Source organism: Onthophagus taurus, chromosome 11, assembly GCF_036711975.1.
Source record: "Onthophagus taurus isolate NC chromosome 11, IU_Otau_3.0, whole genome shotgun sequence".
Taxonomy (NCBI): domain Eukaryota; kingdom Metazoa; phylum Arthropoda; class Insecta; order Coleoptera; family Scarabaeidae; genus Onthophagus; species Onthophagus taurus.
Genome location: NC_091976.1, coordinates 20,982,210 through 21,007,815, shown reverse-complemented (window position 1 = coordinate 21,007,815; position 25,606 = coordinate 20,982,210). Strand labels below are relative to the sequence as shown.

Here is a 25,606-nt window from a genome sequence, read left to right as displayed (position 1 = left end):
AATTTGTTTAAGGTATCTAAAACATTTTTATGAATACTTCAAATGTAAAGGTGTTGAATATCTAAAGCTATAAAAATCGTTAAATTATTTACCACCTGCTTTAAAAAAGCAATTGGATTATTCAGGTGCATTCTCAAGTTCCATTAGATAGGGGTAATAAAAATAAATAACCTCATCTAATTGATGGTATTAGAAGCCCCGCTCGATACAAAGTCGAAGGCAGAGGTTACAGAAACTCTGGTTGACCTTCAACTCTACGGCCTACATTTCTGTAATTGCAGACGCCGCCAGAAGACGGATATTATATGAAATACTTTTTAAAAACATAAAATCAACAAATACATAAAAATAAAAATAGACAATCCGTTATTTACAGTAGATCCACGCATTTTTTTTCTTGTTATGGGATCGTGAGCGTAACGTAACGCATTCTGAATAAAAAATAACATCTACAACGTGTGTTTATAGAATGGATGGAATGAAGGAAGTTGTTTCGTTGTAATGATATGAATACACGTTGTTATTTTAGACGCAGTGTTTAACATCATTTTTTGGAGAAGGCGTTCTAAAAATAAAACCACTTAACATATAAAAAATTAATTACTTACAAATCAATCGTCTAGAAATTGTTCCATATTCATTTTACAACTTGTTTATACAAGTATCTAATTTCAGATTTCATTCACAAGTTGTATAGTTTTAGTGTTTTGACCTAGTTATTCGTAAAGGTCTCGGTTGTTAACATCTTGAATAATTCATTTCAAAAGGCTAATAAACATTTTCCTTTACAGTTAATCAGAAAAATGAAGACCCACGACGCGTATAGATGATAAATTATACGAAACGACCACCGAACGACTTCTAAATGTCCAAATATAGAATTCTTTTTCATAAATTAGAAGAAATAGAAATTAAATAATTTATAAAATCAACTAATAAAAAAATAAATTAAGAAAAAAATGAAAATAAAAGAGAACTTAATAACGCTAAAATGCGTTCTATTTTGTTTCTTTGGCGGAATAAGCTGCCTATTTCCATTTTTATTAAATCACATGACCTCGAAAGGATTAACGAAGGATATGTCTTGGATCATTTCAACAGTAGCAGCATGTGTAGCTATTTTAGGACCTGCTATTGCCGGTCCTGTGGCTGATAAATTCGCCGGAGGATTTGGTGGAAGCAAAATCAGTAAATCTGGAACTTATTTAAGGGTTATGATTGCGATTTGTATGATACTTTCAGCAGTTTTTTATCCGTTATTATTAGCAATTCCAACAGTTGTAAGTAAAAAAATGAAAAATTAAATTTATAAATTAATAAATTTATTTATTAGGTAAAAACTCCACCAGAAGTAACTTTTATTTGCGATGAACAAGGAGGTGCTATTATACAAGAAGGTTGTGGTCCGGAAAAGACTTGTTATAATTGGAATGAGGAAGAAAGAGGATTGTTAAAAGTTTCAAAGTGCCGGTTTACTTGCGAATCAGACATTAAATTAACTTCTACAACCACTACCATTAGCCCTGAAGAATATACGAGTACTGCATCTGAAGAATATGATGGTGCCGATTATAATGATAGTGATTTAGTCGAAGTTGAACCTAAAGACGATGACGAAGATGAATATGAATTTCCAAGAGTAAGAATACTTTATAATATAAAATAGTTTCAATAAATTTTTTTTTCTTATTCTATTTTAGAGAAGCAATGCTACAATGGATGTAATCCCACTGCCACATTTATGTTATACAAGGGATAATGGAGATGGAATTTGTGAAGTTTTCTCAAAATATTCCAATCCAATCGCTTTAAATGTCAATTTAAAACCATCAAATGGTCATTACAGCGATAACGGGACCGAAGAACTTTGTAAATATCATATCGGTAAGTCAATTTTGAAAGTTTTATTACCTCAATTATTGCAATATTTTTTAGGAAACAATTTTCGTTGTCGTATCCCCGAAAAAATAACTTCAAATCTCACCGCAGTTGCACCAGATTGTCGACCAATCGTACGATGTGACCTTTTCGAACCTTACAATATTTCCCAAGGTGGAAAATTAGTCGTTTCTGAATGTGGTTATTCTAATATAAGCTTCTGGTTGTATCTAATCACAAGATCGATAGCTGATATTTTCCCAGCTGCCGTTGTTACATTACTAGACGCAGCGGTTATTATAGCCACAAGGGAAACTTCAACAGGCCGCGGAGATGTTGGCAAACAATTTGCAGCTGGCGTCTTAGGTTTTGCGTTATTCGCCCCTATTATAAGCAACGTAGACGTTTGGTCTGATGGTGAAGTTGATGTGATGACAGTTTCATTAATATCCTTCGCGGTTTTAATGGTTTTGGGGGCGATCATTATTCTCGTCGATGGTAAAATGCCGTTAAGTCCACCAGAATGGTGGTGGCATACAAGATGTGGACTTTTAGCTATGCCAATGTCGAGCGTTAAAAAATATGGATTAGAAATTGGTGCTTTATCTTTAATATTGGTTATGTTGGGAATCTTTTGGAATGCTATTGATGTTTATCTCCCTTGGAGGATTGCTTCTTTAGGAGGACCTCCCGTTATTGTTGGGTTATCAATCACTATAGGGGCTCTTTTTGCAATTTTTTTCATGTTAATTGCTGAAAGATTCGTCGATTATTGCGGTCATACAAATTTGTTAATTACCGCTTTTGTATTGTATATCATTCAATATACAGGTAAGAATAGTTATAAATAACATTGGAATCAGTTTGAATGTTTTCTTATCTTTTTAGGAATGGCTTTTATAACGGAAGCCTGGTTCTTGTTAATATGCGAAGCTTTAGAAATATTCACGTTACATTTACTATGGATCACTGCCGTTTTATACCTTCGTCACTTAATACCAAGAAAATTTACTGTCTCAGGACAAGCACTGCCTGTTATAGCTCATTTCTGTTTAGGTAATTATCATATATGATTTATATTAAAAAATATCTTATAAGCAGAAAGAATCAAGTGAGATATTTAAGTGTGTTAAGTCTTGATTTTAATCTCCTGAAGGTAATTAATTATCTATCAGTACCTATTCTTCAGAAAGAAAGTCGTTGTTTTAATCAAGTTTTGTTTTGATCATCATTGTTAGCAGGCTATCTTGCCAGTCCGGAATTATACCCTAATTCCAAATTATCTTTTCTCTTTGACTACTTTTTGCAGTTGCTCCAGACTGCTAGGTTTCCTGTTCTCAGATAGTTTTCTAGCTATGAAGAAAAGCTCCGGAACCAAGAAACTTTTTGTGTTAGTCAGACGTACATCGCAGGAGAGAGGATTTAATTAAAAGAGGAAAAATGTCAGTGAAGCATATGATGATAGGATTCCAAACCATAGTCGCAAAATTTACTATACTATTTAACTTGGTCGTCGTATATAGTTTAATAATACAAAATATATTAGCAAAACATCTAGAAATTCTAATAATAAAGTCTAAACGTTGCATATTTATACCCCAAATTGTAATTTTGAGTCCACAACAGTCAAGAACTACTCTTTAATTGTAACAATTATAACTCTGTAAAAGTAATTTACAAGGTAAGGTAGCGCTATCATCCAAAGGTTACATTACAATTGTTGTGGTTGGAGTAATTTTTCGAGGATGTATCATGCAGTCAATTTAAGCCTTTATGTAGTAGGGCACAATCAGTTGAAGATTCCATATGCTTCACACCTGATTCAAAAATAGGTATAATCGCTTTCTTCTAAACGAATAAAAAGTTGAAGTAAACATATTAGACAAGAGTCAGAGTCAAGACCAAGCCTAGAATTGAATTTGCGCTCATTATTAATACCAGCGTACATTGCTTTATCGACACTAATGTGTTGTATTAATGATAAATTTACTTGTGTTGGTGATTAACATGATGTAAATTCAATATCCATGGAATTTAATAAGCCTTTGGCGAAATGGACCATGAGATACTTGTGTCCTAACTACCTAGATAGGATTTTCTGACCTTTGGACCTGCAACCAGATTTTGACCAAAAGCGGAGTTGCCGCATACCCTGTATTGGCCTATGTTAAGGACTTTGATGTAAACAAAAACTAAAATTGAAAGTATCATAATGAAGGTTTTTTCAAAAATATGTAAAGCCAATGTTCTTAACCGGTGTAAAAGCAAAAGAAATGTCATAAAGGCAGTAAAATTGAAGAGGAAAAAAAGAAAACCACATTACTTATCTACACCTCGCCGTTAAAGCGTTTATCAGAATCTTCAATATTTAAGATCACCAAAAGTAATGCAAAAAAACACTTGGTACTGAACCCTGTTTTTTCCCCATTTCCCCCTTCCCTCTTTTGTCTTCCCAATTCCGTTCCTACTGGTATTTTGTGATAATGAGGTCCAACTCTCATCCCAGCGTTTATGTGGTCTTTCTGGGAGTCTCCTAGTTTCTTCGTTTTGATTTTCTTTGCCAATCTTTCCTCACCCATCCTTTCAATATGATCCCTCCAGTATCTTTACACAGATTTACTTTACTTACACAGATCCAGAATAAGGGATTTTTGTAGGTGAGGGAACCTGTTCTGTAAAGATGTGTCCAAACATAGCGCAGCAAGTGCGCGGCGTTCGTAGGACATAATTTTTGCAAGTTTGGACATATCAAAGAATGTCTGCGTGGCATATGCTAGACACGCGGCGCAGTTATTAAAAATGTTCGCAAGCAGAAAAACGCCTTGCGTGGCAGTCGCGCTCGAATATGCTGAGACACACCCTTACTGATAAACAAATAGAAAATTTAAAGCAGAATTTTCAATATGTCAAAATGCAAGATATAGCAACTCACAACGTGATCAAACACTTTCGCAGCAACTGATAATATTAAGATTGGTCGAAAATTGATGGAATGCCTCAAGGAACCATTCGGTCCCTCTTAGAGATTAAACATGCCATCTTTTACTGTTCAGAAAAGGTTAAAGGTTCTACTGAAAAAATAAGGATTTGAATCAACGAGAAGAAAAACACATCAAGTAGCGATAAGAATAGCTCATTAACCCGATCTCAATTTTACAAGCAGCACCATTATTGGCGTCAAACTAGATATCTGACTGCTACATATTTTTTACTAACACGCAATTTTTGTAAATTTTTAGGTCGAGTAATTGGTGCATATATCGGAGGATTCGCTCATTCAGGTGATAAATTTCAATTTATCGAATTCCATCAATGGATGGCGGTTGCAGCTGCAATTATTGCGATTATTTACTTTTTCTCCTATCATATGTACCTTAAACCAAAGTGTGCAGCTCCAACGCAACACCCACCTCGACCAACACCAGCTTTAATTCAAAGTAAAAATAAATAATTTTTAATACAATTAATAATTATATTAATACTTTAATACTTTTTTAGATGGAAATGGATCTTATACACCTCTTAGAGTATACCATAATGGAAGAGCGAAGAAAGGTCAATTTAGATATTAAAGAGTGACTTATGTGAAGGACTTTTTAGCTTTATTGTTATCCTTAATGTAAGAGAATCGTAAAAAAACGAATCCAGTGCGAAAAGACTATTTAATTATTGAATTAATTTTCCCCATTTTTTTTTTTATTTTTATTTCTTTTTGTATGTATGTATATCTGCTTTAAATTCCTGTTATTGTTTTATAAAATAAACACCTAATTTTTCAAGGGATTTTTTTTAAAACACCCATTTTTTCAAATTTTTCAAAATTTATTTTATACAAATTAATTTTAAATTTTTAATGACATGCTTAATACTAAAAGAGAAAAAAGACAAACTTATTTCGTATTAATTTGAGTAGTATTCACAGAATAAATTCCTCAAAAAAATCCTATTGTTGTATTTTGAAACACAACAAAACATAAAAATAAAATTTATTTGATAATCTATTAACTAGGTATAATACATCTAATTATCTTTATAACACAACTTGTCACTCTTAAATTATAATTTAATATTAATTCATCTCTTCAATTATTTTATCAAGATCTGAAATACAATCAATTGATTCATTATCAGTCCGAGAATCTTTTTCAGTTTCTTTAAGTTCACTATTTGAATCAAATATTGTTAGTTCATCTAATTTTTCAACACTTTCAGATTCCACTGTTTCATTTGAAACCGTTCTTTTTTCTTCTTCAGTATTCAATTTATCGTTTTCTTCAGTTTTATCATCATTAATAATTTCATCTACATCCCTTTCGTTTTTATTTTCTTTATCTATATTAATATTTTCATCTTTATCAATTTCATCATCTTCATCAATTTCTTCGTCATTATTAATTTCGTCATCATTATTAATTTCTTCATCATTAATAACATCGTCATTTTTATTAATTTCTTCATCTTTATCAAATTCGTCTTCATTAATCTCTAAATCTTTATTAATTTCTTCGTCTTTATTAAATTCATCTTTATCAATTTCCTCATCTTTATTAATTTCATCATTTTTATCAAATTCTCTATATTTATTAATAATTTCATCCTCATCAAAAATATTTTTTTCACTATCATTTTTATTTTGATTATCACAATTTCCAATATCATCATTATCAATTTCTACACATTTCTTACTAGTATCGCTTTTATTTGGAACTATTGCACAAGCAAGATGATCTTCAAAATCTTCATTAATCCATTCGTCGTTATCAATTTCAGACTGCTCTGTACTGGATGGAAGCAAAAGTTCTTCTGTAAGCATTTTATTTATTTCATCATTTCCAAGAACTTCCGTTGTATCTTTTTTATTATTTTCATCAACTATTTTATTGGAGTTTGTTTCGCTTTCAGATTTCTCTTTTTCTTTATCATTTATTATTTCCATTTCTTGATTTATTTCTTTGTCTAATAAAGTGTGTATATTAGAAGATGTATTTTTATCATTATCATTATTTTCTTCTTCATTACTATTCTTCTCTTTTTCGTTACTTATTAAGACAAGTTCCTGGTTTTCTTTATTTATTGGGGTATCCTCATTTCTTGCATTATTTAGTGGGAGATTCTCCCCTTTTTTCTTATTTATTCCAATATCATCCTCATTTTCCTTATTCCTATTCATTAGACTTTCTTTATTAATTACATCTGCTTTAACTTCATTTATTTGCCTACTCTCTTCTTTTTCTTCTTTCATCAATACACTCACTTTATTTACCGTTTTAACTTCACTTCGAATTGGTGGATCATCCGGAATTGTAATACATTCAGCTGGAACTTTTAACAGTTGAGACACAGACCTCACTTTCAAATAAGGTCTACCATTATTTTCTTTATTCTTGGTGGGTTGTTTTATCTCCTTCGGAGGTGTATTAACAATAACGACATCGTCGTCATCCTCGTTTTCATCTTTTACAACATTTTGAGTTACCGGAGCTATTTGAATACGCGGCGCGTTATTTTGTGCGGTAAATTTTAAATGATTTAAGTCCTCTAAAAATTGATTTCGCAAACTTTTTCGGACTTGGATTAAAGAATTAATTGATGTGCTCAATAATTCTTGCAGTTTATTATGAACTTGAGCTAAATTTTCTACAGTTTTTGATCCCTTTAATTCGTTGGTTAATGTATCTATAGTAAGGGATAGATTTCCAGTGATGGTTGAAACTACGGTAGCTGCCTTTTCGAACCATTCATGTTTAGTATCTGGGGCTAAATGAACTGGAATTGAACTAATAAGAGGCACTGTTGTTGGAGTAGCTGCAACAACTTTAACTGTTGGATTTTGAATACGAATTACGTTTGCATTGTTTGGTTTACAAACATTTGCTGTTGGACTACAAATATAAAACGATGAAGGTGGTTGAGTTACAGGCTTTTTTGGGACATAAGTTAATATTGATTGGGATTTATTTTCTTTATTAACTTTCGGCGGATCTTTTTTATTATCGCTAATTATATTGGAAAGATCTGGAGCACAAACGACCTTTTCAGGCGCCTTAGGCATTGATTTAGATCGCTTAGATAACTTATTTTCCTCTAAATATGGATTGTACGTTTCATCTTCGTCCCTTTTTCGTTTAGAAGACGATCTCGTCCTCCCACAACACATTGAATGATCGACTTTTAATCGTTCAACATTTGAAAGGGCTTTAGCTAAACGGATTTCTTCTTGCATAAAATCGTATAAACTGGAGCAAATTATTTTTAAATTTAGCAACTGAGAAGGATTACAACCAAAACATAACCAATCATCACTGTCCTTTATCATTTCCAACGTTTTTTTACCCAAGTTTTGGCGAACACATTTCTATAACGGCCCAAAAACTTTTTTATCAACACAAAAAAATGTATTTATGATCTTACCTGGCAGAAAACATAAGCACATTGTGCGCAGCACATAACCTTTCCTCCTTGTCCACACCATCTACAGTACATTTCGCTCCCATCTTCATCTTTATCAAATTCCCCGCTACAATAAAAGTTATAACAAGATTTGCAAACAATAACTTTCAATAATGGATGGATATAACGATTGAAAAAATTTATTGGGGCACTCCCCAAGTGGACGTTACAAGCGGTGCAATGTAATCGATGAAATTCAACCGATAATTCACCTAAAAAAACAAACTTTTATTTCACTTCTTCCATCAATAATTTTTCATAAATTTTACCTGCAGTAAATACATTCTTTTTTGCTTCAATTTCAAACTCTGTTAAGTTTTCAGGAACTTGAGAAGGATGTTTAAATTCTAGTTCAAGTAAATCTACAAAAATAGTTAAAATTATTTTTTCTTTTGAGGTTAAGAAAAACAAATAAAAATTGACTACAAAAGATGGCGCTTTTTTAAGCGCGAATTACAATTTAATACCACAAATACTTTGTATCATTTCCTAATCAAAATTTATAACCAAAATTAATCTTATAACATAATAAAGAATACTTACGTTGTACTTTAGCATCATCATCGTCATCAATAGACGAGCCCGTACTGGCTGTATCATCCTCATCGGAATCTAAAACAAGCCCAAAGAAATTCTAACCTCAAAAAAATTTTAAAGTTAATATTAAAATGTTTCATACCTGCTCCGACATCAAGGGGGGTCTCATCTATGTCCATGCATATCTGCGGCGTCAATAAATCTTCCATCGTATGGAAGATTGTGAAGGCGTTTATGGAAACCAAGACCAACCTATACAACTAGTCTAATGCACTTTCAATACAACTTTTTAAGTTTCCCTCGTTTAGATAACATCGTAACCGATGAAAACTATCATATTCTAACCTCCAAACGATCTACACACTCCAAATTGTGGGTTTATTAATAAAAACTTAACCAAAACGTCACTCGAAGATAAATAATGTCTTTTTAATTGGTGGTGTTCGACGGGAGATGGCGTTACAAATTATTATTTACTATTCTATTATTTACATTTTTGGAAAATCAAAATTAGATTATAATTAAAAATTTTAACAATAAAATTGTTTCGTTTATTGATTTTAAAATAATATAGTTTTATAATAGTTTTTGAGAATGTCATTTTTTCCTTTGTTTGAAGTGATGTTAGCCAATATATTATGTTAAGTAGCATTACAAATGGTTTAAGAATTTCATTAAAAAATGGTTTCACAAGTTATTGTTCTTGATAAAATTTTTTTTTGTATCCTTCCAGCTATATGTATGTAGTTTCATGTGGTGAGCGGGTTCTTTGTACATCCCCGCAATTTACACTTCAATCAGGGGTCAGAAAACCAGTCCAAGGTTTTAATGAACGGTACTATAGAACAGAAAGGTATATTCCTTATGTCCAAAATTTCCAGTTAGGGTAGAGCAGAGTATTTTTTTGCGAAAACACCTACTGCAGTCTTATCCTATTTATCGCAAAATGCTCGATGGGAGATGGAGTTGATCAGCTTTGGTGCTGTATTAAAAGTTATGGGTACAAACGATTCAGGGGAAACCGGGGAACGGTGCAGCTGGAGATCGTGCGAGAAGATTGCCAAAGTGTGGCCTGTTTAAGAAAGTAGGTGTGATGTAGTCTGTGCGAGCTTCAAGGAGGGGTTCTTTACGAACAGCCTCACTTCAGAGTTCGTTCCGGAGTATTCCAGCTTTCCAGCCTTCCAGCTTTTAGCTGCCTTGAAAACATTCTCCGCCATTCATTCCTGTAGATATTTTCTATGTCATCTTCTTTTTATGCCTGTCCGTCATACGTACATAATAGAACTTGAGCGGAATGTCATGCTATTTTAATCGAAATTGAATACTGCTATCCCCAAACTACGGTAACTAACTTAACTCTTGCTGAGATTACTTTTGTAGTTTAGTACCGCTAACTCGATAATGGGAAGGAGTAGTTATCCAAAAATGTCTGCAGGTTTCTTCTGCAGGTTTGCATTCTGTATGAAAAATAGTTTCCATTACATTAAGACCTCTGTTTCTCTTCAACAGATCTGCAGTTTACTTATGCTAACTCTTGGATTCTGTATGTGTTTTATTTTATATTTTTCTGTATCCATTTTACCCACTGTTTCTTTTTACCAGGTACTGCAATATGCTTTTGTTCTTGACCTTTTAAAAAACTAGTCATTATGTTTCACTCTTTCCAATATTTCTTTTTGGATAATCTGGATTTTGTAATTTCTTGAAAACTTCATCACTTCTTGCGCTGCCAACTTAGCTGTGATATTACCGTAATTTCTATAGATTCTGTTCTGACTTTGCAATCTGTGTTTATTCCGTATCTGTTCTTATTTACCAGAAAGTATGTTATACATCTATCCCATACGGCATACTATGCAGGATACCTTTATTCCTCTTGAGTAAACTTTGCGTTCTAAAAGTTGCTATTTAACAATGTTTTTCTTCTCAGAATATATTATATTCATTGTTTCTCTGCATTCATCTGTTTCATAGATTTTACCAAAGATTTTGACAGGGTCCGTCTGTATAAGTTGAATACGAATAATGCAACAAAAGTAAGACTAGGGAATCAAACAACGGATAAAATTGCCAGCTCAGGAGGAATTAGACAAAGATACAATCTTACTTTGTTTCTGTTATGCAGATGATGCAACAATAATCGCAGGAACAGAAGAAGGCCTAGAGCGACAACAGCATCCATTCTTTCAAGCAAGCCGCATTCTCCACATAGCTATTTACCAAGTCCATGACTAGGGGAAGACAACTGACGAGACAATGGCAACAAGAGTCAGATGGAACTAAATAACGGGGGCTTATTTAGAAGCTCAGAACCACCTGGGAGATCCCTAAAGACATGGTGAGATAGCTGGCATTTCTTAGCATGGTTATTTCCGTTAATAAGACCAAGTCCATGATTTCTACAAAAGATCCGGTCTTATGCAAACTTTTCCAACAATCGTGCTTCTAAATAACCCCTCCAACTCAAGACCAACTAGGAGTCCCCCAAAGATATGCCGAGATAGCTGGCAAGTTCAGAAGTAATAGATTGGCAGATGTCCAATAAGAATAAGAAGAAGATCTAGATCTCTTTAAGAGATTTTGCATTCTTAACCTGATTTTCTTTTTCAGCACCATTTGCATTTTCTAAAGTGAAATAACCAATTTAAAAATATCTTGTTAGTATGTTTGAGTGAATGTTGGTTGTTTGGGATTTATAAACTTTACATCATATACGTTAACTTCATATACTTCGACTATGGGAGAAAGTAAAAACTTCATCAATCGATAAAATAACTATAGCAACTTGTAAATAAACGTTAGGTTGGGTAAGATTTTTGGCAGATAGGCGAAAATATCCAGTTGAAAACTTCCAAATCCTTCCTAAAAATATCGGAAACCATATAAATGGATGAATTAAAAGAAAAAGGAATTCATCAAACAGCCATTAATATATGCGAAGATTTAAAAGAGTCCTCTTCTTATGCTGCACTTTATAGAGAAATTCAAGTAAGTTACAATTTTTAATTTTTTAATTAAAACCATAAACAATTTATGTTATAGAAATTAGTTTCTTGCCAAGAAGTGAAATATGAAGATTTTAAAAGAACTTTATCGAAAGCGATGAAAGACCAGGGGTTAGAATGTCAATTACGAAATAACGTTTTTCAGTGGGTACGTTTAAAAAATGCAGATATGGCGACGAATATGGCGTATTTAAGGCGAGCTCAAATAAATTGGGATAAACGTATTCACAAATCATTAAATTCAATGTGTAATGAACTTGGAATTGATTTAGCTAAGGTGCGATTTTTAAACGAAAGGGATGAATTAGCCGATAAATGGAATGAAATGAGCAATTACGATGTTGGTAAATAATAGTAAATTTAACACGTTTCAAATTAAACAACGATTTTTTTTGTTATTTTAGATGTTAGCAAATATAGGCCGGTTTATGCACCAAAAGATTTTTTAGAAGTGCTTTTAAATCTAAAGGATCCATTTTTTGTTCACAAAGAGTTGCGTTCTTTTACAACCCTCTCAGCAACAAAATTTTACTTTTGTTTTTCTACCTACATTACAAGCCTAAATCTTCGTAGTGTTTAGAGGTAGGAATATTAAATACACCACTAGAAAGCTTGATCTTTCTTTCATCTAAAACCCTGTCCTGTCCACATCTTAATATCAACAGCAAAAAAAAATAGAGATCATCGCCTTATTCAGAATATACATCAAAATTATCAAACTCCAAGCCTGTGTGTAGCCATTATGGAACCAAGTTTAAATAAAAACTTTATCAATTTGGAAATAACATATTAACTTCGAAAACTTCGGACGTCATATTTGTTAAGAAACAAGGGATTTTGCAGCTTTTTGGGGGAAAATTCGTGTGCAACCTTGCGATCTTCTAAAGTTATATTCCACTGTATAAAGCAGAAAATTTCCTATGGATTCTATATGGTCTTGGAGTTTTGTTCATATCATATAAGAAAGTTATGACTCCGTAAAAACGCCAATCTACCAATTCTATGTATAAGGTTGTTCATTAGGCGTGTTCTTCGGCCGACGCAGATATTGATCGAACAAAACCCGGATTTATATACAACTTTTTGTAAATTCGGTACCATAACGACTGCACATGGGCTTGAAGTTTGATAATTTTGAGATGTATTCAGTACATTGCGTTCCAGTTTTAGATCAGAAGAAAAGATCAGGTTTTCTAATGGTGTTTAATATTCCGCTATCTCTAAAGACAACGAAGTATTTATAAAGTAGTTGAAAAAAGAAAAGCAAAATTTGTTGCCGTTTTTACACGTATAAAAAATTCTCTTTAATCTTAAATATATATATTTTAGAAATGATCCTGAATGGGAATTTACCTTTTTACCTTTAGAAGTAAAAGATTTAGAAGATTTACGAACTCTTTATTTAGAATTTTCAAGAGGTGAGCAAATTTTAGGTGCTTACACTGGAGCAACGTACGCAGCTTTTGAAGAGGAACGTATGGCCCTTGGACAAGTGGTTTTGCAAAAAAATTATGCGCCAATTGCTCAAGAATATTTAAAAAAAGGTTGTCCAAGAAGTTTGCGTGCAAAGATGTGGTCGTTAGTTTTAGGAGTTGGTTGCAAATTTAATGTGGGTTTTCTTTTTTATAAAAAAACGTTCTTAATGAGTTATTTAAATTTGTTTAGGAACAAGATTATTTTCATAACTTAAAAAAACATGTTTTTTTGTACGATTTAATGATAGATAAATTAATTATAAAAGACATTCAATTAACTACATCAAACGACGATCAATATTTTGTTTTTGAAGATGTATTGTATCAAGTTATGTTGTGTTTTTCACGGGATACTTGTATCATAAAACATTTAAAAAACCAACCAGGTTATATGCAGGTCGTCCTTAAAAATAAACCTCACACCCCCGAAAACATTATGGCTTTTCCACCGAGTGGAGTGATTCCATTTCATGGATTTACAATGTACGGTTAGTTTTTAATTAATTTTTTAACCATTTTTTTAATTAAATAACTATTTTTTAAGCCGCTCCAATTTGTTACTTATACTCCGACCCGTCCACATTATACTTCGTCTTCAGAGCTTTTTACTTAAGGTATTGGAACCGTTTACACGTCGTTTGCGATCATCCACAAGGAATTGTAGCTTTGTGTTTACTTTTTGAACGTTTATTACAAAGTTACGCACCCAAACTGTGGATACACTTTACGGAAATTGATATTCCTCCGTGAGTTTGATTTAATTTTTAACTTTAATTATTAACCTTGACATGACCTTGAAAATTTTGCAGGTTAAGGATCGTGTTTAAATGGTTAATGAGAGCTTTCAGCGGGCATTTACCACCTGAACAATTATTACAATTATGGGATATTGTGTTAGCTTATGATTCCTTGGAGGTAATTCCACTTTTGGCGGTAGTTATATTGATTTTTAGGAAGGACAATTTGTTACAAGTTACCACATTGAGTAACATCGAAGCTGTACTTGCTGACTTATCGTCAATTACAGTTATACCCTTACTTCAAATGGCCCTTTTAAAGGAGTAAATTTGTATTTAAATGTGTGTATAAATTTTTATATGAAAATCAAATTTTAAGGTAAAAAGTAAATCACTTTTGAAAGTTAAATTTTTTGACATTTTATTTTGACAATGTCGGTAAAGTAGAATTAATTAAGTTTATTAATCAATTTTACTCGTTAAAACAATTAAAATTAATCAACATAGATATTTGAGTAATCTTATATTTGTTATCTCGTTTCAAACTTATTTTTTTAAGTAAATTTAATTTATTTTGACGTTATCATTTGACAGTTAATATCGGTAAAATAGAAATCATCCGCCTTCTTTATTTACCTCAAAATACTTCGAGACTAATTACAAAACTATTTATAAGATAAATGTTCAATTCGCGAGGAAGATTTTATTATTCTACGCGTTATTAACGATGGGTTGTTGTTATAGTTTTTTCTGCAAAGAGGACACTACGTCTCAGGTATTGTTGATTATTTGACAATTAAAAAAAAGTTAGGTTAGGTTAGTTTTTATTGTTGATTAATTTTTGTGTTGTACAATAAGAATGGAGAACCGAGCGAAAGAACACATTTACTTGAAAATACCGCGGTGAATAACACTTCTATACAAAGAATTAACAGGTAAGGTTAAATTAAATACAATTTTTAAGGTTAACGGAAAATTTCTATGCTTTAGTGAAGATTTATTGAGTAACGATTCAAATACGTTTACTAAAAAGACTGATGAACAATCTGCATTGAATAAGATTTTGCAAGAAACTGCGACGTAATTATTTTAAAAGTGAGGTTATGTTTTGTATTAATTTTTTTTGTTATAGAAATGTTATTGATGTAGCAGCTTTAGATTCACATAATCTTCAACACCACGATTACATCGATCGATCAAAACAGTACAGAGTTAAAGTCCAACAAATATGTTCTAATTATAGGTTACCGCCAAAAAAAAATAATTTTTTGTTAAAAGATATTCCAAACCCTGAAAATATCTTATCAACGGAATCAATTAGTAAAGATGAAGCCCAATTTGTAAGAACATTATTAAATAAATACTTGTATTCTTTAATTATTTCATTTTAGATCACAGCATCATTATCAAAAGCTATAGCGGCCATAAACGACATTAAAATTGAACATAAAGAAGACTTGGTGGTACTGTTTCGAGTCCCTTAATAAAATATATTAACAAATAGCACTTTTGGGGCACATTATTAAAGCAACGTCAACTGGTTATGTTTATTATTTGTTGTAGCGTATGAATGTACATAATGTGATATTTTTAAAGTAATTAATAATGTACTCCTTTAAAAATTACAAATATGTCTTTGTGTTTTCAATTTGTCTGTAATCTAAATGACTCACTATGGTTTTTTTTTTAATTAAGGCTTCTTTATTTGCTTGTTCTTTTGGTGTTGGTATGTCAATAACTTTAAAATCGATTATTTATGGCGATTTTAAGTTGTATTTGACGTATTTATATAAGTTCAAGATTCAAATAATTATTGTACATTGTTTAACTAAATAAAAATTTATAAATGCAGTGTGTTAATTAATTAAAGTACCCGACAAAGTATGCAACCAATATCACAGATTGGTATTGCAAAGTGACGAAAGTTCCTAAAAACGATGGCGACAATTCATTAACTTTAAAAGCTGTTTAAAATATATTTAGATATATTTTTATAATTAAAAAAATAATTTAAATATAAAAAAGATCTAACTTTCTGTACAGCTGTCAACATTTGGTTACTAATTTAAAATTATCCAAGCTACCACTACATATTGAGATATGCAGTCAATATTACACAGGTCACGTGGGTTACGATAATTAATTAACAGTGTATATCTTGTATTTATTATACTTTTATTATTAAAAACATACACATTTATAATACAATTTTTAATATTGAATGAACCATAAAAATCATTTATGATTCACTCTACGTTATTATAAGTATTTAATATACTATTTTATGCTTTTGCTTCAGTTTTATTAGTAGTTACAAGTTCTATAACTTTATGGTGATTATCATTGTGTTCACTATTTGGAACGTGGAAAAAATACAGCATAAATCCAGCAGCTAACAATAAATGAAAAGTAATTATACCTAAAGTAATAAATAACTGGTGTCTTGAAACTTTTAAGGAAGGACTTAATGTAAATAATAAAACTGAACCCGAAAGACAAGCAGCTATGATAACCAACAACCATTGCAACCAACTGACTTGAATAGTCCATAAAATCGACGTTGGAATGTATATAAATAAAGAATAACCATAAATGCAAATTAATTCCAAAGCTTTAGGATGAATGGTTTCTTCTAAACTTTCAAGGTCTGATGAACCTTTCATGCTCCATTTTAATAAGCTCCATAAACCTAATGGTATGATGGTTATATATAAGAAAATTGTCGTTGCGGCATACGAAACTAAATGGAAATCATATTTCCAATGTATTTTTTCATTTGCATGTTGTAAATAGTTTGCAACATTTCCACTTATGGCTATTGTAAATACCAAAGTAACAGAGATCCAAAATGGGCCATACAAATCTGGTCTGGCTTTAATTTGGCTTTTTAATAATGTATCTCTGTTTGGTAGAACGGAAGATTTAATTCTATCCAAAACATCTGTTGTGTCCACATCGAAAAATTTTTGATAATAATCAAGAGTCCAAAACGATTTTCCTGGCGACATTTCTAACACGAAAATAACACATTAAAAAAGTTAATTAATCGAATTTTAAGCTTTCTCACCGTTAGGATTATCTTCTAATTTTCTTTCCGATTCCTTATCACCGTCTCCAGCGCCCACGTTACTGCTAAATTGTTGAAATGAATTCGTTGATACGTTTATATCATTGACATTGAGTTGTGCGCTTAAAGTTTCTGAGCTTCCGCTTGTATGTACAGATGGATAATCGTGAAAGGATAATAATTCATCAGTTGGGACTTCTTTTAAACCTGCCATAATATTCTTAAATTGATTTATTTAAGAGGAACAGTTCATTTTTTAGGGGATTGTTTTGGTTTTTTTACACGTATCAAAATGTCAACGTCAAATGGGTTGTTGTGATTAACGATAGATGGAGGTAAAAAATTTAATAAATTTAATAATAAAAAAATAATTTGGAGTTTTTAATTTAAGTTCGCATAAATAATCTTGATAAAATTATTACAGCTTTAATTTTTTGGGTTTATACAAATATTATTATTGTATTTATACGATTGTTATAATATTGAAAAGTTCTGACAAACACCAAAAGATGTCAGTGGTGATTTATGAATTTTAAAAAATAAATCAAATTTATTTTCAAAAAAAAAAAAATCATTGACTATTGTCTGTCATATAATATTTCCTCAAATTAAGACCGTTTTACAAGAAATTTCAAAAGTATAAATAATAAATCACTCACGATGGGTGAAAAACTAATTAACGACTGGTTAACTGTGTACCTGAAAGATTATGATAAAAAAGTTGGTGGACGGTAAGAGACGATATGATTTAGGATTTAGAAGTAATTTTTTATTTTTCAAGATCTGCAGATTGCCGGGTTAGTCCAGAGTTTAAAGACCCCATGGGTGAAAGTTTTCGACAATACTTAAAATTAGAACCGAAAGATTTGGGACAATGCGAAGAACATTACGAAGAATACCTTAAAACTGTAATTAAAATATAAAAAAGAAAATTTATTTCACATTTTTTCATCAGCATCATCATTGGCACCACAACCAGGATCAGCTTCCACTTTCTTCTATCTCGTGTCTTGGCCTACCAGTTTCTAACACCAATCATTTTTACATTTTCTTCAAAATTACGTTCGATTAATTTCTTTTATTTAACACTTTATATGCCACATTTAGGAGGGTAATTCCTCTGTAGTTGTTACATTTTGTTTGATCTCCCTTCTTACATATAGGCACGATTATGCCTATGTTCCAGCCTTTCGAGAGTTTTACATTTCTATATTTCTTTACTTCAGATTAAAACCGAACACCCAAAGCTACATGAACGGTACTTTAGCACACCTGTCGACGAAAAATTAATCAAAAGAAACATGAATTTAAATAAACAAAGCGTGTATCAAGTAGATTATTGTGATATGGGTATATTATTTTGATTTATTTTGTATTTGTTAATTTTCTTGATTATTTTTTGATAAAGAGAAATGTTGGGAAGAAGCTCGCCAGGCGGATTTAGCACATCAAGTCCACCTTCCTGATGATTTGTTCATTCCACTTACTACATCTGCGTTCGTTTATCGAAATCCTACTGATTTGCAAAAAGATGTTTTGAAATCACGATTTAAAATCGAAAAGCCTCAATCTAAGATTGGAATGTCCAGTAAGAAAAGAATTCTTAACGTTAACTTTAAATGTTTGAAATCAATTTGATTTTATTTTAGGAGAAATACAAAAGATTCTAAAAATCACAACTGGAGAAACCGAATACGATGGCGTTATTGGTGAACTTGGCCAAATTATTATTGATGATGAAATGCACGGAAAAATGATCCATCCACCTTGTGGTTGTGCTCAACATCCCATTGTTCCTGAAGAAGAGAAGAAATAAAACACCATACTTAAATTAATAAATTATCTATTTCAAAGTCTATTTATAATTTTTTCTTTTTAATTATGAAGAAATTTTATAAACAAGGATCTCCAGTTCGCCGTCTAGAAGATGGTAAAGGTTCCTTATACTGTTGTCGACTCTTAATAATCGATAATCCCATTTTGCTAATTGAATCTTGATACTCAGACCTTCCGGTTGTTGGTTTGAAATACGCATCCAAATTAGCAGGAGCTAAAAATTTGTTTATATTTAAATTCGAATTTATATATTTAAAAATGAAAAAAATTAAATACATACAAGTTGCAAATGTTACTGTTGGACATGGATCTATAGTTGGTCTGTTAAATGCTGTGTATCTAAAACTAGTTGGATCTCGGTAACCATCTCCAATACCAATCGATTGACTTTTTACTGGTACTCCAACTGGAGAATCAACAGCCGGCATCAATTTCGTGTATTGAGCAACGTTTAGTCCTCTTTTAATGTAATCAATTTGATAAGTACTGTTTAAAATGTCATCAACATCGCAAGAATTATCTATCATTTCACTACTTAATGTAATCATCTAGAAAAGATCAAGTCAAAAAGTTAATCTTGTAATTTAATTTATTACATGATGTTGGATTGCATCAAAATTGTAAAAAAATAAGTCGAATACAAGGGACATTCCCGTTTTACATTTAGTATCATCACTGGAACTTCGTGCAAAATGTAAGAAGTATTCCATCTGAGTGATTGGTTAGAGATTATTGCAAGATACAATATATACAGGGTCCTGCAACACTGCGTCAAGCATCCATAGATCCTATATAAATTAAGTTAGGAATTTCTTTCAAACGCAGACTCTGTATATTCTGACTCAGTCAACAACACAATCTATCTAACCATTTAACACTTACGATTTTAGTAGATATACTAAAAACTGAGTGAGAAATCCAGTTAATAACCACAAACCGTGTGCTGAATTTCTCACTGCATTTTTTAGTTTAAATATATTGAAAAGTAAAAAATATATTGAACCTGCTCATTAACTCCACTTAGTTCTTCATGTAAAATTTTTTCTTTTTCTGCTAATTTTTCGTACCTCTTCATATGGGTGTCGTAGGTATGATTCCCACAGCCGCACATTGATTCCACGGGGCCGGTTAAGAAAAAATTTAATTGCTTGGTTTTCATCGGCGGCTGGGCGGGTCTTTACAAAAATAACGTTTAACATTATTATTTAGCAATGTTTCAAATCAAATGCGTCGATTTTACTGCATAAAATCGATTTTAAACTCCAAAGGAAAAGTTAAAATATTTATGATTTAGTAGGAAATAACACGTAATTCACTACATTGATTTTGTTTTAATGTATAATTGTACTTACTTTTGCATGATTGGTTTGTCGGATGGCCATTTGAAATCCTTTTTGTGGTTCGTTAAGAAACTATCCCCCATTTTTATTTCTTTCTTTTTGATTTAATTAGAAGAAAAAAAAAATAAACTTGATAACAATAAATTTGGTTACTTCTCTGAATTTGATTACTTATCTTCACAACTTAATTTTTATTTAAAACTTTCCACCCCGTAGACTTCCCCAATCGAATTAAGTAACGCAACACGACCCTACAAACATGATACAAGATAAAATTTTGAACGACACGCGTCAAAATCTCGAGGTACTCCATGATGACTTTGATTGAATTGATATTAAAAATAATTAATAATAATATCAACCAAGCCTACTGGAAAAATGAAATAAATTAATACGAAATTTGTTTAATATTTTAAATTCATCGAGACATTGACTTCGTCAAGTCATTTTCAAAATTCAGTTTGCAATGAATTTTTTTTAAGGGACATCGCCAAATTCATTAAGTTTAATTGAAAATCGTTTCTTTTTCATTTCGCATTTGAATCTATCCTTAAAAGAAATTCAAAATGGAATTCGTCACAACGTATCGACGAGATTTTTTATGGCCCTATGTTATTGTTTTGGGAAATAAGTAACGTTATGCAATTACAATGCAATGTTTTATTAATCATATTTTATTTTGAAGACCACATCCCGATAATTATCCAGCCACGAGCACAGGATGGCGAGATTCAGGAATGTGTCCCTGCACCTGTTTAAAACACAACCAACAACATTCCGGACATGGTCAGGTTATTGGTCCGGAATCGGCTAATAAAGATGGTTGGATTAAAAAAGCACCGGTTGGGCCTTTATTAGATCCAAAATTGTATCCTGCACAAGTTGGAAGATCTCCGGAAGTTGATACAATGAAATTTAATCAACCAAACACATTTTTAAAGAAGGTATAATTTTTTTAAATTCAAAATTATTTTACTATCGATTCTTTAAAAAGCGTTGTACTCATCTTTAGTAGGTGTTTTCCTTGTTTCCAATCTAATCTCGTAATCTCGATTCAACGTTATTTAGCCTCTATATCTCATCAATAGTACTGTAGTTATACTTATAAGATACCTTCATCAAAATGCGGTTGTTGACACGAAAAGTTTTATGATAATTTAAGAGAAACAAGTAAAAAGTAGAAAACAGAAATTACGATGCTACATGAATCTGGTCACATCAAAATAAACTTAAATGTAGGGAAGTTAACAGAAGATGTAATTCTTCTGAAAATGCGAAACAACTATCACAGTTAGAAGGAGAAGCTTTCTATATTAATGAGGTTGGGGATTAACTAAAATAATGACTTAAAAGTCAGAATCAAGACAATAGTTCCAACCAAATGCGCAAGCATTAAGAAGGGGGTTGGACTTAGAACATAGAAATATTAGAAATAATCTAATATTACAAAATATTAGAGAGGTCAGAAAAAGGAAAAAAATGTAGGATAAAGAGGAAGAATCAAGAGAGCAAGAAATAATGATATATAAGGCCAAAAATAAAAGATAAAAATAAAAGAGGAAAGTGCCCAGAAACGAGGGGGGAATTCAGAAATAAAAAAAAACTAGAAATAAGATAGTTTGCCTGCTTTTATAGATTTGTATTTGCTTGAAGTTAAACTTTATGTCTAAGTAGTTATCAGCACCTCAGAGGTAAGGTGTGTTAAGTTACATTTTTTGCGAAATGAGTATCCACCCTGTATATTTGTTTAAACATTAAGTCCACTTTCAAATCTCTCTCCTTAACAATTTCGAGTTTGTGAGTTAACTATACCTTACCTCTGAGGTGCTGTTATAGTTTCCATGGTTGGATTATTCTGTGGTGAGAAGAAAATATGTTTAGAAGTAAATCTAAATCCCTGAAGATGTCAGAAAAGTCAGAAAAGAGTGAAAGAAGAATCTAGAACAAAGGAAAAAGCAAGAATTTGATGATAGTAAAGAAGTAAAAATCATAAAAGGTGCTACAGATACATAGAATAAGAATGAGAAATGTTGAGAATGTTGCACGAACGAATCTAAAACGAGGAAGACGCCAAAAAGCAACGATGTAATAGTATAGCATAAAAGTAACTCAATATTGGGAACCCAAAAATCATCGAAATGAGTTTATGATAAACTAATTAAACGTTATATAACGTCATTAAGTAGTATTAACTAGCACGCGATACATTCAAGAGATTGGAAACTCATGAAATTCTGGAGCGCGTATCATCAAACAGTGATGAAACTAAGAAGCCTTCGAAGAAAACAGCTCAAACGAAGTTTTACATATCAAAATTTTACCACATATCGTTACTCAGCGTTTCGTTAAGGCAAAAATAGAAGTAGTTCAGGTATAAATGACGGCGTTGTAAATTGTGAAACTGAAAAGTTTGAAGTTGAGTTTAAAGTGTGAGGTTGGTATTAGTTTATCTACGATTACACAAATTAAAAATCATAGACAAGAATCTCGTTGAGGTTTAAAATGAGCGAAGAAATGAAATTGGCTTCCAGTAAAAAGTTTCCATTAGCTGTATTCGGCCATACCATTGAAGTGAAAATTGCTGTTATACTTCTCAAACAGACTTAGGACGTTATAAGCTGTTGTTTTACAAGCAAGATTACTTTCTGCAGTTGTTTACTAGAAATCGGTTTATGTAACGAAACAATTTTTCATTAGCAGATGAGAAAGAAGTTAGTTTGCGAGCAGCTGTGAGATGTTTATTTGTCTTTGGAAGACAATGCTATCAAGGGTGTATAACAATGTGAGGTATAATATCGTTTATTGTTACTTCTGTATACAATTTTTAAAATAAAACGGCTATAATACTTATTATACAACCTCACATTAATGCTCCCTCCTTCTCTTCTCCTTCATCACCTCCATCATCCACTCCCATTCCATACCTTTCTCTGATCATCCTGTCCCCTAATCATCCCCACACAACCTTTCCTCATCCCCCATCCTATATTTATTCGCCCTCTCTTCATTCCAGCACCTAAATCCTGGTGGAAATCTTGGTATTTAATGGAGGACATCAAAGACCTCAGAATTTCCTCCGTTATAATGACCTTATACTTATCATTGAGTCTCCTCTCTTCCACTTGAGACACATCTCTATCTCTACTCTCCAACTCTTCCTCTCCTTCCTTCCTCCTTTATATTTATTGAGTACCAGACTCTGGTATAATAGGTTCGCAATAGATTACTTATGTTTTTGTGTTTTTAACTATTTACTTTTTCTTAGGTATTTGGCATAAAATTTGGAAAATTTTATAAATTACAACTATCCTGAAATTTTCGCGTATCTTAATAGAAGCACCAGCTGGTCTTTTATCAATACGGATTGGCTTGTCTCTATTTTGGCTCTATAAAATTTCTGGCTTTTACCACTCCTAAACTAGATCCTAAGATTTACGCTTGAAATTTAGGTTTATAGGTTTTCACTTTGTTGGCTAAGAAGGAAATTTACTTTTAACTCTATATTTTTTCTCTCTCTTCCTTCATTTTGCTTGAGTGAGCAATTTGTGCAAATCACTTAACATTATTGAAGAAGATCCATTTCTATTAGAAGTTCTTTAAGACCATGGCACAATACAAGATTGTCATACCGAGATAAGAAAGAAAGAAAATCCTTTTGCCTAAAAGTAATGTTTGTTTTACTATCAAGAACATCTTTGTCATTGCTTTGGTTTTCTTCTTGACAGATATGATAATATATATATATAGGTAATGTTTATGATGGCGGTTCAGGTGTGAGTCTCACTTTTTAGCCAAATATCTAAAAGATAAAACATAAATAAATAAATTTGTATTCTTTAATAACTTTTTTTATTATTTAGCTTCAAGATAAATATCCATACATTTATGAAATTTTAAGAGCAGCACCACCTGATGATATGATATCAAGAATTAATCGTGATCGACTTAGATCAACTTATCAAGTCGATTTTTGCCATATGAGTAAGATCTTTTCTTCCCTTTTTATTTTTTCATAAATAATTTATGTAATAATTTTAGATGAATATCCATCTGGTCCATATGATGAACTTCTCCGTGCTGCCGGCGTGGCTGGGTTATCACCATGTCCAGAACCAGTTAAACTCCCAGGAGATCCTTGTAGACCGAATCAAAGAGCGGTTGCGTTTAGACCGGCTACGATTAGTAAAGATGGAAAAGTGAGAGGTTCGCGAGGCGGCGGCGGCGGCGGTGGTGGTAGTGGCGGTGGCGGCGGCGGCGGTGGTGGTGGTGGAGGCGGTGGTGGCGGAGGCGGAGGAGAAGGTTTCGGTAAGATTAATAATTCTTTTATAAAAAAAATATTTTGATACAATGGGATGGATTATTTTGATTTTGTTATTGTAGTTTGTGCTGCTCATGCAAATGAACCGGGTGTTTCTGAGTATCAAGATGAAATTTCGAAATTGGGCGATTTAATTGTACGTGAAAAAATTCATAATCGACCGAGACCAAAGTGTAAATCCTCCGGATTTTCGGGCTAAATCATCACATTATGTTTCCATTTTCATTATAATCTTTCATTGCTCGATATTTTAAGTTAAATATGTATCAATTATTTTTAAAATTCCGAATCTAATAATAAATTTTTTTGTCGCATTCATTTCAAAATCAGTCTTTAATTTGCGTTTTTTCTTTTCTTTATTAATCAGGAGCCGAACAATTGTTTAAGTGGAGTCCTTACCGTAAAGACGCCATAAAAAACAATAAGAGACTCGACGAGTGGGGTCAAATGATTTATAGGGACCGACAACATGCGCATGGATGGCGAAGTGAAATAAGACAGAGTAAGAAATGATAAAGGAAAAACGATATAAAATAATAAAAAAAAGGGTAAAATATTAAAACAGGAAGAAAATGATGTTATAAGTTTTTTTTGGTAATAAATCATTGCAAACTAAAATATTTTTTTTATTATCACGATTAAAAAAAAAATAACGTAAATAAAGTTTTAAATATACCCTTTATTTCAATTTCCTATTCAAGGTCTACATAAAGAGTCTAAATTTATACTCGAACTCCAAAAAGATAAACCGTACTATATTAAGACTTTACACACACCCACCGACAAAAAGAAAGAAATAAAGAATTTGAGAAAAATGACGTTCTGGTAATCTTTGTGTATTGTATTCATTATTGTTTCCAATTTTTGGTGGAAACACGATAAATCTTCGGCCACGTGTTGAGTTTTGATTTCGTAACAGGACGGAGAACGCTTATTAATAATCGCCAATTTGTTATTTCGTTG

General features: G+C 31.8%; 8 protein-coding genes across 10 annotated transcripts; 5 read left to right on the top strand and 3 right to left on the bottom strand.

The window, feature by feature from the left end:
- Positions 1-875: 875 nt before the first annotated feature.
- On the top strand, positions 876-5,657 carry LOC111414384 (major facilitator superfamily domain-containing protein SP1173). The gene is made up of 7 exons (XM_071200613.1): positions 876-1,280; positions 1,334-1,639; positions 1,701-1,884; positions 1,936-2,709; positions 2,767-2,934; positions 5,118-5,315; positions 5,377-5,657. The coding sequence occupies exons 1-7, from the start codon at positions 960-962 to the stop codon at positions 5,448-5,450; spliced, it is 2,025 nt and encodes a 674-aa protein (XP_071056714.1). The 5' UTR covers positions 876-959; the 3' UTR covers positions 5,451-5,657.
- Positions 5,658-5,848: 191 nt separating this feature from the next.
- LOC111414391 (ADD domain-containing protein 1) lies at positions 5,849-9,310 on the bottom strand. Its single transcript, XM_071200612.1, has 5 exons — positions 9,008-9,310; positions 8,872-8,940; positions 8,598-8,690; positions 8,290-8,540; positions 5,849-8,233 (listed from the first exon to the last, which is right to left on the bottom strand). The coding sequence occupies exons 1-5, from the start codon at positions 9,072-9,074 to the stop codon at positions 5,948-5,950; spliced, it is 2,766 nt and encodes a 921-aa protein (XP_071056713.1). The 5' UTR covers positions 9,075-9,310; the 3' UTR covers positions 5,849-5,947.
- A 198-nt stretch (positions 9,311-9,508) lies between these two features.
- LOC111414428 (TBC1 domain family member 19) lies at positions 9,509-14,491 on the top strand. Of its 3 annotated transcripts, none has more exons than XM_071199687.1 (8): positions 9,509-9,687; positions 9,747-11,853; positions 11,908-12,214; positions 12,275-12,362; positions 13,200-13,479; positions 13,536-13,833; positions 13,890-14,091; positions 14,155-14,491. In XM_071199687.1, exons 2-8 carry the CDS (start codon positions 11,752-11,754, stop codon positions 14,408-14,410), a joined length of 1,533 nt encoding a protein of 510 aa, XP_071055788.1. In that variant the 5' UTR covers positions 9,509-9,687; positions 9,747-11,751; the 3' UTR covers positions 14,411-14,491. The 3 variants fall into 3 exon arrangements, with proteins under 3 accessions (XP_071055788.1, XP_022901540.1, XP_022901539.1); XM_023045772.2 differs by having other exon boundaries at positions 9,509-9,949; positions 10,840-11,853; XM_023045771.2 differs by having other exon boundaries at positions 9,509-11,853.
- Positions 14,492-14,689: 198 nt separating this feature from the next.
- LOC111414418 (Late endosomal/lysosomal adaptor, MAPK and MTOR activator 1) lies at positions 14,690-15,933 on the top strand. Its single transcript, XM_023045756.2, has 5 exons — positions 14,690-14,857; positions 14,941-15,017; positions 15,073-15,162; positions 15,215-15,422; positions 15,474-15,933. The coding sequence occupies exons 1-5, from the start codon at positions 14,810-14,812 to the stop codon at positions 15,564-15,566; spliced, it is 516 nt and encodes a 171-aa protein (XP_022901524.1). The 5' UTR covers positions 14,690-14,809; the 3' UTR covers positions 15,567-15,933.
- A 303-nt stretch (positions 15,934-16,236) lies between these two features.
- LOC111414417 (protein YIPF1) lies at positions 16,237-17,363 on the bottom strand. The gene is made up of 2 exons (XM_023045755.2): positions 17,150-17,363; positions 16,237-17,092 (listed from the first exon to the last, which is right to left on the bottom strand). The coding sequence occupies exons 1-2, from the start codon at positions 17,361-17,363 to the stop codon at positions 16,365-16,367; spliced, it is 942 nt and encodes a 313-aa protein (XP_022901523.1). The 3' UTR covers positions 16,237-16,364.
- Positions 17,239-19,007, top strand: LOC111414440 (uncharacterized). The gene is made up of 6 exons (XM_023045786.2): positions 17,239-17,484; positions 17,541-17,880; positions 17,931-18,057; positions 18,376-18,499; positions 18,558-18,737; positions 18,799-19,007. Exons 2-6 carry the CDS (start codon positions 17,810-17,812, stop codon positions 18,963-18,965), a joined length of 669 nt encoding a protein of 222 aa, XP_022901554.1. The 5' UTR covers positions 17,239-17,484; positions 17,541-17,809; the 3' UTR covers positions 18,966-19,007.
- On the bottom strand, positions 18,976-20,648 carry LOC111414439 (uncharacterized). Its single transcript, XM_023045785.2, has 4 exons — positions 20,338-20,648; positions 19,989-20,160; positions 19,266-19,533; positions 18,976-19,199 (listed from the first exon to the last, which is right to left on the bottom strand). The coding sequence occupies exons 1-4, from the start codon at positions 20,406-20,408 to the stop codon at positions 19,042-19,044; spliced, it is 669 nt and encodes a 222-aa protein (XP_022901553.1). The 5' UTR covers positions 20,409-20,648; the 3' UTR covers positions 18,976-19,041.
- A 90-nt stretch (positions 20,649-20,738) lies between these two features.
- On the top strand, positions 20,739-24,969 carry LOC111414390 (uncharacterized). Its single transcript, XM_023045711.2, has 5 exons — positions 20,739-20,956; positions 21,011-21,269; positions 24,186-24,306; positions 24,364-24,630; positions 24,706-24,969. Exons 1-5 carry the CDS (start codon positions 20,892-20,894, stop codon positions 24,840-24,842), a joined length of 849 nt encoding a protein of 282 aa, XP_022901479.2. The 5' UTR covers positions 20,739-20,891; the 3' UTR covers positions 24,843-24,969.
- The last annotated feature ends 637 nt before the right edge of the window (positions 24,970-25,606 follow it).

Bases quoted from the DNA above. Each gene is read 5' to 3' on its own strand.
- LOC111414384 (XM_071200613.1), top strand. From the start codon at position 960: ATGAAAATAAAAGAGAACTTAATAACGCTAAAATGCGTTCTATTTTGT. The intron at 1,885-1,935 runs GTAAGTCAATTT...AATATTTTTTAG, and splicing joins ACTTTGTAAATATCATATCG to GAAACAATTTTCGTTGTCGT. The intron at 2,710-2,766 runs GTAAGAATAGTT...TTATCTTTTTAG, and splicing joins GTATATCATTCAATATACAG to GAATGGCTTTTATAACGGAA.
- LOC111414391 (XM_071200612.1), bottom strand. From the start codon at position 9,074: ATGGAAGATTTATTGACGCCGCAGATATGCATGGACATAGATGAGACC. The intron at 8,691-8,871 runs GTAAGTATTCTT...CTATTTTTGTAG, and splicing joins TGATGATGCTAAAGTACAAC to ATTTACTTGAACTAGAATTT. The intron at 8,541-8,597 runs GTAAAATTTATG...TTGTTTTTTTAG, and splicing joins AAAGAATGTATTTACTGCAG to GTGAATTATCGGTTGAATTT.
- LOC111414428 (XM_071199687.1), top strand. From the start codon at position 11,752: ATGGATGAATTAAAAGAAAAAGGAATTCATCAAACAGCCATTAATATA. The intron at 13,834-13,889 runs GTTAGTTTTTAA...CTATTTTTTAAG, and splicing joins TCATGGATTTACAATGTACG to CCGCTCCAATTTGTTACTTA. The intron at 14,092-14,154 runs GTGAGTTTGATT...AAAATTTTGCAG, and splicing joins ACGGAAATTGATATTCCTCC to GTTAAGGATCGTGTTTAAAT.
- LOC111414418 (XM_023045756.2), top strand. From the start codon at position 14,810: ATGGGTTGTTGTTATAGTTTTTTCTGCAAAGAGGACACTACGTCTCAG. The intron at 14,858-14,940 runs GTATTGTTGATT...TTGTACAATAAG, and splicing joins AAGAGGACACTACGTCTCAG to AATGGAGAACCGAGCGAAAG. The intron at 15,018-15,072 runs GTAAGGTTAAAT...TCTATGCTTTAG, and splicing joins TCTATACAAAGAATTAACAG to TGAAGATTTATTGAGTAACG.
- LOC111414417 (XM_023045755.2), bottom strand. From the start codon at position 17,363: ATGGCAGGTTTAAAAGAAGTCCCAACTGATGAATTATTATCCTTTCAC. The intron at 17,093-17,149 runs GTGAGAAAGCTT...TTTTCGTGTTAG, and splicing joins ATTAGAAGATAATCCTAACG to AAATGTCGCCAGGAAAATCG.
- LOC111414440 (XM_023045786.2), top strand. From the start codon at position 17,810: ATGGGTGAAAAACTAATTAACGACTGGTTAACTGTGTACCTGAAAGAT. The intron at 17,881-17,930 runs GTAAGAGACGAT...TTATTTTTCAAG, and splicing joins GATAAAAAAGTTGGTGGACG to ATCTGCAGATTGCCGGGTTA. The intron at 18,500-18,557 runs GTATATTATTTT...TTTTTGATAAAG, and splicing joins AGTAGATTATTGTGATATGG to AGAAATGTTGGGAAGAAGCT.
- LOC111414439 (XM_023045785.2), bottom strand. From the start codon at position 20,408: ATGGGGGATAGTTTCTTAACGAACCACAAAAAGGATTTCAAATGGCCA. The intron at 19,534-19,988 runs GTTCAATATATT...GATCTTTTCTAG, and splicing joins TAAGTGGAGTTAATGAGCAG to ATGATTACATTAAGTAGTGA. The intron at 19,200-19,265 runs GTATGTATTTAA...ACAAATTTTTAG, and splicing joins AACAGTAACATTTGCAACTT to CTCCTGCTAATTTGGATGCG.
- LOC111414390 (XM_023045711.2), top strand. From the start codon at position 20,892: ATGGAATTCGTCACAACGTATCGACGAGATTTTTTATGGCCCTATGTT. The intron at 21,270-24,185 runs GTATAATTTTTT...TTTATTATTTAG, and splicing joins CAAACACATTTTTAAAGAAG to CTTCAAGATAAATATCCATA. The intron at 24,631-24,705 runs GTAAGATTAATA...TTGTTATTGTAG, and splicing joins AGGCGGAGGAGAAGGTTTCG to TTTGTGCTGCTCATGCAAAT.